This window comes from Rousettus aegyptiacus, unplaced genomic scaffold (assembly GCF_014176215.1).
Source record: "Rousettus aegyptiacus isolate mRouAeg1 unplaced genomic scaffold, mRouAeg1.p scaffold_m13_p_1, whole genome shotgun sequence".
Classification (NCBI taxonomy): domain Eukaryota; kingdom Metazoa; phylum Chordata; class Mammalia; order Chiroptera; family Pteropodidae; genus Rousettus; species Rousettus aegyptiacus.
This window is the reverse complement of record NW_023416284.1, coordinates 151629260-151641853: the sequence shown is the minus strand read 5'-3', so window position 1 is coordinate 151641853 and position 12594 is coordinate 151629260. Positions and strand designations below refer to the sequence as shown.

Genomic DNA, 12594 nt, shown 5'->3' with positions numbered 1-12594 from the left:
CTATTGGGCCTCCCATCCTCCAGCAGTTCTCCTGTAAACTAATTGGAGGAAAGAACCAGGTGTACACCTTTCTGAATTCTCAAAACAGCCCTTTGCATGCAGGAAATGGCTTATAAATATTTGTTGATGAGCGAGAAGAAGAACAATCAATTACCTCGCACAGAAAATAATTTTTTAAAAATATTTCATATGCAATTGTATTTTGTTTCATTGTCACTATTGCAGCAATATTCCTTTTTCATAAATACAAACAGCCTCACTTTGATATGGATTAAATGTGCTTTTGTGGGATGAGTTAAGAACTATTGATTACATTGTTTTTATGGCAAATTGGATTCCAAGTTTGAAATAACTGCCTTTACAAAAATTTGACACATAATTATAAAATGTAGGCTGTCTGTTCAGTAATTTATTTTTTAAAGAGGATTTAGTTTTTGGTGAATGTGCCTTGTTTCTCTTTTTCTTCTCTAATGAGTGTCTTCTTGTGCCATTTGCTGAAAATAAAGATTCTCCAACTTTCTCGGTTTTAGGGTATGAGGTAATTGCTAGAGCCAACTGGAAATAGATCAGGAATAAACAGATGCAGCATGTTGCCGATGTCAGAGGACTGTGACTACTGAGGGGCAGACATTCCACTATAACTAAAAACGGTCATTGACTGGAGAATATACAAATTTACAGAGAAAAATTTTACATTTGTTATTGTCACTTAATATACTATATTATTCTGAGGACTCGCCTATCATTAATAAGTTTAAAACAATATATATGTTATGACACATCCATACCTATCCTGCCACCGCTCCATTTAGGATTTGCATGCCTCTCCCTGGACCATTGCCCTCATCTCCTCTATGTGTCCCATCCGTGGTCCTTCCCCATCTAAGCCACCCACTACTCCCAATTCCCTTCAATCTTCCTGTTGGTCTTCAGAAACACAATGCTAATCAGCCTTTATTTTTCCTGATTTCCCCTGCTTCCTTCCCTTCCTCTCTTACCTCCCCCTTCCATTTCTCTATCTATATCTATTTTTTGTTTCTTTCACTTTTAGAAAAATCAAAACAAAGTGAACACACAGAAAGTTTTTGCTTCAACCACTCACCATTCTCCAGAGTCGCCCTCACCTTCTACCTCCATCCTCTCCATGAATATATATATCCATTTTAAAAAGTTCATGTGTCACGAAGGGCTCAAAAGCTGTCTTGTATAGCTTTTCTGATCATCTCTTCCATCCGCATAGATGAATATACGACATCTTTACTTCTCCTGAGTCCATTATACTTCTAGAGCTTACTGTATTCTGCCTTGTCTCACCATTACAGCTAATGGATTGCAAGCTCCTGAAGAGTAGAATCCATGTTTGGTTTATTTTTATACCTCTTAGCACCCAGCAGAGAATCTGCTCATAGCGGGTCATAAGAAGTAGTATGAATACTTATTTCTCTTTGAGATAGGCTAGTCTAAATGTCCTCTGTTGAACTTAGTGTTTGCGATACCTCCTTGTATCATGCCACATTCTGTGTCATGTGAGTTTCTCTAGATTTTCAAGGTGTAAGGACAGCTCCTTTTTAAAAAAAATTATTTTTACTTCTTTAATGTCACCACATATTTGACCCATTTTACCCATCTGCCTCCCTCTTCCTCCATCTCCCTCTCCCTCTGGTTATCCTTTTTATTAACTAGTTTAATCTTGCATTTTATTCAAATTCAGCAGTGAGTGAATTGTACTTTCTCTTTGGTAGCCTCGTGTGCAAGCTGAACACAAGGACCACCATCCTGGCAGCAACTAACCCCAAAGGCCAGTATGACCCTCATGAGTCTGTGTCTGTGAACATTGCCCTTGGCAGCCCACTCTTAAGTCGATTTGACCTGATCCTGGTTTTGCTCGATACCAAGAATGAAGACTGGGATCGTATAATTTCCTCATTTATCTTAGAAAACAAAGGTATGTGGAGACAAACAAATCAAATTGACAAAGAAAAAGTAGATGTAACCAAATAAAACTCTCTTTGAAGAAAATTAAATAAATACCCAAGGTACCCTACCTACGAACAATAAAGAGATGCCTAAAACTAGAAGCGCTGAGAGGAGCCAGTTAGTGAACCCAGAATGATGAGCAGAAGATATAGGGCCTTTTCTATCTGCCATTGATGAGATTAGAGTTGTGAATATGTTTTTTTTTTGTGATGAAAGGGGGCGATCTTGTGATATGTAATTACTTCTCACCTCTTGCCTGCAAAGAAAACTGGACTGAATCATGAAGCAGAAATCTAAGTGTGAGCTTCTCTTTAAATTAGATTTACTCAAGTACTGTTTATTACTATAGGGCAGACCAGAATTATTCTGAGTAATTTTAACTCCCAGAGGAGCCTTACCTTTATTACACTTAGATCCTAAGACTGTTTGTTTTAGAACTATATGCTACACAAAGACAGGTCTAGATTTCAGTGGCCACAAAACCTAAAGGTTACCTTTTTAAAAATGAGTACAAGAACTTTATCAAAACCCTTTAAATGAGTGTTTGCCGGTTCTTAGAAATTACTGACCCAACACCTGATATATACAGGTTACCCGAGCAAATCAGAGAAGCTCTGGAGCATGGAAAAGATGAAAACCTACTTCTGCCTCATTAGGAATCTGCAGCCCACGCTGTCTGATGTGGGGAATCAGGTTCTTCTCCGGTACTACCAAATGCAAAGGCAGAGTGATTCCCGGAATGCTGCCCGGACAACCATCCGCCTGTTGGAAAGCCTGATACGATTAGCAGAAGGTTTATTTCTTTCAACAAATGAATTTTTTTGTTGGGTACCCAGTATGTACAAAGCTTAGAGCTTAGCAGTATGAATTCAAAGATGAATAAGAATAATCCCTACTCTAAGGTGCTCACGGTTGCTTACAAAGTAAAGGCTCTGAGCTATGAAACCTCCACTCTTCTGGGAACAGACATGGGTATTGCGTGAAATGTAGTGTCATTAAGAAAGGAATCTTCATGATCTCAGGACCTCATGTAACTTAAGACATCATTCATTCAGAAAGCATTATTTACTGATGTTGTATTTCTCAGTGGCACTCTATTAGCATTTTGGATGGGTTACTGCCTTGTTTGGAATTGTTTCCTATTAGCGACCTGACACTAACTTAATAACATGGAATTAATAATGCCATGCCCTATTCCATCCCTAGGGCGTGAGGCTTACGTGCAAGCATACAGCTAACACAAATCTCAAGACTTTTTTCTAACATTGGCTTTTATATATAGCCCTTGTTTAAATAATTCAAAAACAATTCACATGAACTGACTACCCCATATTATGACATAATATATGCTTAACAAAAAGTTCTATAAAACAAATGCACTTCACTTTTTCAAGGATTTACAGCCAGTTTTAGGGCAAGAAATGCCCAAAATTCGGGCTTGCGAGTTGGGTAGCTTTGAAAAACTTGCAGACAAAGAAAAGTGCCAGAGATGAGAAATGAGTTTAATTTTGTATATTTCTATAATAGACTAGAAAGTGAAGATTAAAAGTTGTTGAATATTAAATACATGCTTTTATAGCCCCTTTCTCTTCTGGAACCCAGGGTACTTTTTCATATAAAGACATGGAATTGCCGTGGGCTGCGCAGAAGGATTAGGCGCATTATTAGAGAAACAACCTTAAAACTAGTTGAACTTAAACTTTTGTGCTTATTTAGTAAAATTAATTTGTTATTAGTCGTTCATTCATAAAATATAATTTTGAGGAGGCAGCAATCAGATGTAGTATTACATTTATCACCTCAAATGTTTATTTAAAAAATAACCTATCTTTGTAATTTCAAGTGTATCTTATTTTCTTAGCTCATGCTCGCTTGATGTTTCGTGACACTGTGACTCTGGAAGATGCTATTACAGCAGTGTCAGTAATGGAGTCCTCAATGCAGGTAAGGACATTTTGTATCTAATATTTGAACTGTAATTACAAGCGTTTTAAAAAAAGATAATATATAGCATATCAAGGGTCATAAAAATGATTATATCCTAGACCTAATAATTTCTGGAAATATAGTCATTTAAAAAAATGAAAAATGTTGTCATGGAAAAATTCTCTGAGTCAGTAGCATTGCTTTTGCCCGTTTAAAGTGGCAGGTCTCAATCCTTTTTCTCCTCAACACACTGAAGGATGCTCATGGTTTCACCAGTCAGCACGTGGCTTCCTAGAATAATGCTTGCCACCAACAATGGATGGAAAAAGTCTCCCAGGTGATGCCGATTCCAAGAGCGGGGTCTGGAGGGCTGTTCTTAGCCACCTGGGATCAGTGGTCCCTAGTGTGCAGTTCATCTGTGCAGGCTGGCCTGGCGACTCTCCACAGTATTTTCTGTTTCTCACCCTTTCAGGGAGGCGCACTGCTGGGAGGTGTGAATGCATTGCACACTTCCTTTCCTGAAAACCCTCTGGAGCAGTACCAGAGGCAGTGTGAACTTATTCTAGAAAAGCTGGAGCTGCACAACCTCTTGAGTGAAGAGCTGAGAAGACTCGAAAGGTGAGAAAAGAAAACTAAGAAAGACCTATAATGAAAAATTCTTGTTTGGCATTTAGTGAAAGGAAGGAAGTTTAAATTAAATGGAAAATCTGTCAGTACTATCTATAGGGGATTATTTCAGTTATCTATTGCTATATAATCAACTACCCCCAAATTCAGTGGCTTAAGAAAAAAAAAACACCATCACCAGTGCTTACTCTTCTGTGAGTCAGAAATTCAGGAGAGCTCAATGGGGACGGCTTATCTCCACCCTGTGTAGCATCAGCTGGGGTTACTCATATGCCTGCATTTAACTGAGGGGTCAGCTGGGATTGGCACAACCAAGATGGCTTTTGTCACATATGTGGTGCCTTCACTGGACTGGCTGGGCCCTCGCTACTGTAGGGTAGTCAGAATTCTGACATGGCATCGTAGAATCAAATAGAGCAAAAGTGGAATCTGCCAGGTGTCTTATGGGCTGGGCTGCGACTGGTGCAGCATCACTTTCTATAGGTCATCACCATAGTCTGTAGGTCAGAACAAGTCACAAGGTCAACCCACATGCAGGGTAAAAGGAAATAGACAGTACCTCTAGATGAGAAGAGTGCCATAGACATACAGAAATGAGGAAATTTCTCGATGGCTGTCATCTTTGGATACCATTTTCCATAGCTATGTTTCCTTGGCTTGCTGGTTTGGTGAATTCATGGAGAATACTGACTTGTTCTTTGACCTACTTAGTAAAATTTATAACCCTGGGTCCCAATTACATGGGAAGCATTAGGCAGGCTACCCACAGTTTATACCCAAGATTCACAGTTACCATGGAATCAAGACACCTTGCTAAATGGGCTTTATCATGTTTGCTACCACTTCTTCCTCTTCTCTTTCTTTGGCTCAATATAAGAAGTAGAACAATGCCATTCAGAGAGGCTGCTGGGACTGCTGTTTGGAAAGAGGAAGTTGGACTCCGAAAGAGCTATCTATCCCAGGCCAGACCCAGACACAGAATATTTCAAGAACTTGGCTATATCATTTTTCCTCACCAGGAGAAGACATGTGCAAGGGAATTTACACAAAGAATCTTCGTGTTCATTAATATTTTAATTTTATTCTTATTGTTTTAAAACTTTCTTCCAATCATAATAAATATTTAGTCATTAGTCTTCACATAATCCTGGTGAGAGAAAATCACAGGTAGAAAACTGAGGCCCAGAATGGTTGAGGCCAGCCTAAGCTAGTATGTGGAAAAAACCACATACTAAGTAGAGATAACCAGTGCTGACTTACATCTGGGAAAGGCCCCCCTACTTCATTAGTGGTGTCTGTGACCCTCCCTTAAGCATCATGATTTTCCTTCCCTACATGTCCAAATTCACAACTTTAAAAAATTAACATAAGTCTACAGCCATGCCACCCTGAATGTGCCTGGTCTCATCTGATCTTGGAAGCTAAGCAGGGTTGAGCCTGGTTAGTACTTGGATGGGAGACCACCTAGGAATACCAGGTGCTATAGATGTTTAAAAAAAAATTAACATTTAATAGACTAAAAATATCCCCAGTGAGAATGATGTATTTTATGTTAAAGAGGAAGATTTGTTTTTCATCCTACAGGGTAACAACTCAGGAATAACAAAAAGCAATGTTTCAAAACTCATCTTTCTAATGACTTGTTAACATGTGGACATATGGGAAAGAACCTGTCACGTGTATTGCCTGAAGAATTTTTGCCTGAACTTTATTATTTGCATGTTCCCTAAATACATGAGCTTCCTGCGTGAAACAGGGATGAGGAATTTGGCAAGTGTATCCGTTTGGGCATCTTCATGATCAGCTGAGTGGCTTAATAATTGGCCTGCACCTGGTTATTAGTGTTGATCTCAAAGCCGTGGATTGGATAATGGAGTATATATGACAGTGGGGCGGCTGCAGAAAGACCTGCGGAGCCCGCATTGGGATTGTAGACTGTATTAGGTAAAACCTCAAAAATTCCTTTCCCGGCTTTTCTCTCCTTTTCACTCATTCCCTTCACCCAGCAGCATTCTCTTTCTAATTTATAAATCCTCAGCACTGCCTTCCTGGGAAAGCATGGGGCTGACTTTGTCCTGCTAACACCCAGATGCCAGTCTGCAGTAAATTTGCACTTTGTACAAAATCAGCCCTCTTTGCTTTTGGTCTCCTGGTTTTTTTAATGATCCAGAGCATGGTGTTAAGATCAAAGCTATGGTTCTTTTATGATTCGATATAGTAGATCCTTTCCAGCCCTGCCCTGGGCTTGGCTTTGCTTTTAGAGAGGCTGCTCATTTTGACTGACCAGAAACTAATCATTTGACTAACAAAAACATGCTGGTTTCAGGAATTGTGAGGCTCAGAATCAGTGTTATGTGATAGAAGAAATAGTAATTGGACTTAGCAAATTCAAAATGACTCTACTGGAAGGAAAAAAAAAAGTAGGTGATATAAAAGATGGGATTCTGCCTTAAAACGTTCTTTTCTTCTGATTTTTCTTTGTAATGTAGGGCCCTGTTGGACGTTGATGTCATAGCAACAAAATCAGGTGCCCCACAAATGAAAGTGAGTTACTGCCAAAACATAACCTAAAGCTAATCTTACCAAGTGAGAAAACCCCAAGTAGCATATGGGTTTTTATCCCGTTAGGAAAGAGTTCTCTATGTCTTAAGGAGATCACAAATCAATAATAAAACTATTTGTATTTTTATCACACTTTTCTTCTAGAAAATGGCGTTCAGTGCAGCCTGCCTCAAATGGTGCCCATTGTACCCACTTCAAATCGGAGTGCAAAGACGCTGTTGTCTTTTGGATACTGTAGTAAAACTGCAAACATTTTATATAGGGGAGAATTTAATTCCTAAAGTTAGAATGAGACCAAAATAGTAAGGCTAAATTATTCTAGCCCTGAAAATTCCCTATCTTTTAGGACATTGTTATGGAGCTCTAACAATTATGAGTATCCTTGACCTCAGTTTGATGCTGAGAGTATACTAGACAGTAGTAATTGTGAAAGCTTTATTTGTTTTGCTGGTTGGTTGTGACTACAGTGAACATGGATTTGCTGTGTTGATATGCCTGCCATGTGTGACTATAACCCAGTATTTATACAAGAAAATTTTTGCTCCTCATTGTAAGAGGTAATACATGTTCTTTATAGAGTATTTTGAAAAGTAACAGTAATGAATTAATAAGGAAATAAAAATCACATATAATCTTATTTCCCAGAGAGATCTACCATTAACATTTTAATGTATTTCGTATATTTCAATTTAAAATTCATTTAAATTTAATGTATTTTTTTACCATTCCTTTTCTATGATTACACATATTTTTAGAATAATTTATTCTTCTGCTTTTTGGTGTAATGCCTCTTCAGATTTAGTACATGGAAGCAAGGTCATGTTGCCCTTTATGCTGAAAAGCCATTTCTAGGTTGTCAGGAAGGGCTTTTTAAAGGACTTTCTTTTGAGAAACTGCAATTTCTGTTAGAAATTGGTCCTCTGACATTATTCAGTTCCAAATATGCCCAAGATTTAAAATGAATGTCACTGTTCAGATCCCTCATTCAGGGAGGGTCAGTAGGTTTTTGTTTTTGTTTTTTGTTTTTTTGTTTTTTGGGGTTTTTTTTTTTTTTGACTTTTTTTTTTTCCAATTAGAGTTGACATTCAATATTATCTTCTTTAGTTTCAGGTGTACAGCAAGCAGAGTGGTTAGACATTTATATAATTTATGAGGCAATCACTCTGATTAATACCCACCTGGCACTAAACATAGTTATTACTGTTATTGATTATATTCCCTATGCTGTACTTTACATCTCCATGACTGTTTTGAAACTACCAATTTGTACTTCTTGATCCCTTCATCTTTTTCACCCCTCCTCCTACCCCCACGCCCATCTAGCTACCATCGGTTTGTTCTCTGCTGTATCTATGAGTCTGTTTTCGTATCGTTTGTTTATTTTGTTCCTTAGATCCCACATGTAAGTGAAATCATATGATATTTGTCTTTCTCTATGTGACTTATTTCACTTACCGTAATACCCTTTAGGTCTATCCATGTTATTGCAAATGGTAAGATTTCATTTTTTTTTTTTTTTTATGGCTGGGTAATATTTCCTTGTATATATGTACATCTTTGTCTAATAGCCTATTGATGAGCACTTAGGTCGCTTCCATATCTTGGCTATTTTAAATAGTACTGTAGTGAACATAGGGGTGCATATGTCTTAGAATTAGTGTTCTGGTTTTCTTTGGATAAATACTCAGAAGTGGAATTGCTAGATCAGAGTCAGTAGGTTTTGACTCTGTATCAACTTGGTGGAGAGTAGCTGCCCAGAATACATGTTGACATGGCTGGGCTTTACAGGAAAGATGTCACAGTTGCATGGGGAGGTCTGTCATGGATGTGAATGCCAGAGGGGTTTGTGGGAGCCATGGGTACAGAGTAGAATGATCATGGTCTCTTTATTCTTGAGGAAGATGATTTTGTAGATGCCCTAAAATTTAGTACCTCATTTAGGTAAAGAGATGTGAGAAGTCATAATTTCTAGTCTTTCACTTTGATTCTGATCTGGAAACTAGCTCCTACGTAAGTAGAACCACTTTCTTGATCAGCAGTAAGCTTCTGTGTAAATAGCTACAACTTCGTCTTGTACTTGCACATGTAATACAAGAGATAGGAGTGAGCATTTTACATTGATCTTTAAACAATCTTAAATGAATTAAATGCACTTTCAGAGAGAACTAGAACTGTAGACAAACCCGCTACTTTGTTTTCTTTATTTTACTACAGTTTCAGGTTGAATTAGAATGATTATTGGAGCACTTAAATTCTGTTTTAATGAAAAAGGATCATTTTCTCTGCTATCTAAGACACTGTATTTGGTATTAACTTGAAATTATGCTGGACTTAACCCCTTAGATGACATCTCAGACACTAAAGAAATGAGAAGGTTAAAGCAAGTTCTCTTCCCTTCAGTATATATATGTTTTCTTTATTTATTTCTGCTACAGGTTACAGAATCAGAGTGTGTACCAATCCCAACCACGGGCGGTGGAGGTAGAGACTACTCCAGGACCCTCGAGAAATGATCCTGGGGAAGAATCCCAGTTCAGAACATCAACACAGCAGGAAATGAACTGTAGCATGCGTACCCCCTCTCCTGGAGGCAGCCCCAAGGGAAGCTCGCTCCTCTATCCCCCACTCCATCTGGAGCCTAATAGGTCAACAAGTAGGAAACATTCAGGAGAGCGCAAAGATAGCAGAGATGACAGTTTGGATTGGTTTGATTCCATGGCAACTCATCAGGTTGAACCTAACGACAGTGTTCCTGTGTCTCCTGGTCCTAAAACAACTGGGGAAAAAATAGCTTTGAAAACCTCCAACAGCAAATCTCAGGGCAAGGAAAAGAGTGAGTCAGGCCAAAAGAGCAAATTGGAAACTGGACAGCTTCCAGCACCAAGAGAAACAGAACCTCCATTAAGGCCAGACGGTGTTGAGGGTAAAAAGGAAAAAAAGGCAGCAGCAATAACTGCTGATGAACCAGACTCAGTTCTGATTCAGCATGTCCCCAGGAAACTGCACAGGCTGCGCAAGGAAAAGGCCCGGGAGATATGTGGAAATCCCTCCAGGGCACCTTCCCAGCCCACAAGCCTTTCTCATCTTCCATCCATCCCTGTACATAGCCCAGAAAGAACATTAGAAACTCTCAAAAGAAAGAGACAGCAATCCCTTGCTCAGGCAGAAGAGCCTGAACTTGAAAGTACTGAGAGTCCAGATCCCCCTGTGGCCAAACTGGCAAAATTTACTTTCAAACATAAGCCAAAACTGATCCGCTCCCCTGAAGACCACAGCCATATGTCTCCTGACACTACTAATATAGCAGTTCAGAGTCCTAAAATTTCCCAGCATGGAACTAGAAATGCAGCTCTTCCTGTGAAGGGTCCAGAAAAGTTGGCCTCTGCCTTAGGAAACAGAAGCTCAGATCAGCTGCAGGGGAAGGCAAAGGAGGTGTCCCAGCAGCCACCAAAGGAACATGGGTCAAGAGAGAAGAGGGAACATGCCCCTGAAAAGGTAGTTATTCAGCCTGAATTTGAGTTTCAGAGTGAGACTGGGCGTTTACGTCTTACTTGTGAAAGAGACAAAAAGGAAGAGATTTCATGCGATAATAAAAGCAGCAGGGTTCATGCTTGCACACTAGCCAAATTGGCCAACTTCTCCTTCACTTCCTCTGACTCCAAATCAGAAGCCCCTCCTCCTTCCGAAAGTAAGAACTGGGATGAGAGAGGCCCAAGCCCTCCTCCCACGACCACAGCTACAATGCTTGGCAGGGAAAGGAAATCTTTTCAGTTGGCGGGGCCCACTGAACCATTCATTCTTTCCAAAAAATCTCTCTTTACCTTACCTGAACTAGAAGACGAAGCATTAGATTTTGATTGGGATGAAGAAATGAAAAAAAAGCCATGATCATGAAAAGCTTTCCGGTCAGACTTTACCCTCTCCGACTCAGCACAGCACCTTCAGGGTGCCAACATGGTGTCTACATATGTACAGAACTGTGGGCCGTGTGGAGCCTAATTCTGAATACCAGCTCCCTCATCAGGTTTTATAATTTCAGCTTTACCTTCATGACTTGAAAAGTTGTTTAATCAGTGTACGTCAGTGATAGCAGCACTTGAATCAAATGAATTGACATTATGCATAATTTTGCAGGTGGAGTACTTGTATTCCCAAAGATGTTTCTGTTTTGTTTTTAAGGAGTGGGTCTTCCCAGGACCCCCTCCCTCGTTCACTCAGGAACAGTTGCCCAGAAGGAAGTGCTAGAAAGCTAACAAGTTAGATGAACTCTTCTATATGTTCCTTTTTGTTTTCTTTTCCCCACATGGTGTGCTGAGTGTGGTAAATATTTATTATGATTTGACAAAAACCATGATTTTTTTCTAGTATTGTTGTGTTTATTACATGTCAGATTAAATGTGACTAATGTTTTTTCTTTCTTTGAGAAGCATCCTCACAGTTCCATGGTATTCCTAAAGATCTGGCAATTGGTCAGATAGTCTCTTTCTGAAGTATTGACCTTTGGAGTTGTCCTTCCTTTCTTGAACCAACATTTTGTGCTTCAGATTCTTTTGATTTTTTGAGAACTTTTCTTCAACACAACTTAAGTCCTGTGGTTGGAAGGAGAGTGTGTAGTAGTCTCAATGATGTTCCATGACATCACCATAGTGGTTAATGTGGAAATTTAATTCCTGCTAAATGTAATTCCTTGGTTTGTCTTTAAAACCAAACAAATGACTGTTTGGTACAAATAGATAACTCAAGCTTTGTCGTAAGTCCTTTTAAAATATCTCTTCTTTTGGATTCCAGCAGGGGCTGTTAGGAATCCATAATTACAGGCTTTCTCTAGTGAAGTATGAATTTATTTAAAAAAATAATAATAGATTTCATTGCCTGAGTGACTTTTAGGCATGAAAAATACTCAAAACTATATGTACTTTGCTTAATAATCACTTCTTTAAATTTATACAGAAAAAAAATTAGAAACCCCAATTTTTCTTGAGCATTTAAACATTAATTCCAAAATCAACTAATTAAATTTTCTAGAAAATTTTCAACTAAAGAGTACAAATTTAGTATGGATGAGTCTTTTGAAACCTTTAAAGACCTTAAATAGCCAACAAAAGCCATACATAGCAGTGATTATAAAATTTATTATTGCACATTCATTTAAGCTTATTCTTAAACATCAAGACTGGTTTAGTAATTTCTTCATTGATTCTATACTTATTTAATAACTTCCCAGTATAGTATGATTATGTAACATATCATACTACATATATGTTAATGTAATATATAAAAATTAAACTTGTATCACAGCCTACTTTTGTGTTATGACTACCTTGCTTTGCTTGTATTCGATGCACAAAGTCTCACAACTTGTTCCACAGGAAATCCTTTTATGTTGACCTTTCATGACTGACATTTCTGAAAGCATCCATGCTATCTGAAAACAACAGCATGTACCTGACCCATTTTGATTTTTTTTCTTGTCTCAAATCATAGAATCAGTTACCCCGAAGA

General features: G+C 38.5%; 1 protein-coding gene and 1 pseudogene across 9 annotated transcripts in view; both read left to right on the top strand.

Moving 5' to 3' along the window:
• Nucleotides 1–12394, top strand: part of MCM9 (minichromosome maintenance 9 homologous recombination repair factor) — a 65818-nt gene extending 53424 nt beyond the window's left edge. For 5 of the 9 annotated variants that reach the window (XM_016153626.2, XM_016153641.2, XM_036221294.1 and 2 more), the window contains 5 exons: nt 1743–1945; nt 2567–2770; nt 3839–3921; nt 4376–4521; nt 9528–12394. In XM_016153626.2, the coding sequence (XP_016009112.2) occupies nt 1743–1945; nt 2567–2770; nt 3839–3921; nt 4376–4521; nt 9528–10980 (2089 nt within the window). In that variant the 3' untranslated portion in view covers nt 10981–12394. Of the gene's footprint in view, nt 1–1742; nt 1946–2566; nt 2771–3838; nt 3922–4375; nt 4522–9527 lie in introns of those variants that run through there. The other 4 variants (XM_016153634.2, XM_036221280.1, XM_036221303.1 and 1 more) reach the window with 4 other exon arrangements.
• Nucleotides 5901–6019, top strand: LOC118605706 (annotated as a pseudogene).
• Nucleotides 12395–12594: the final 200 nt, after the last annotated feature.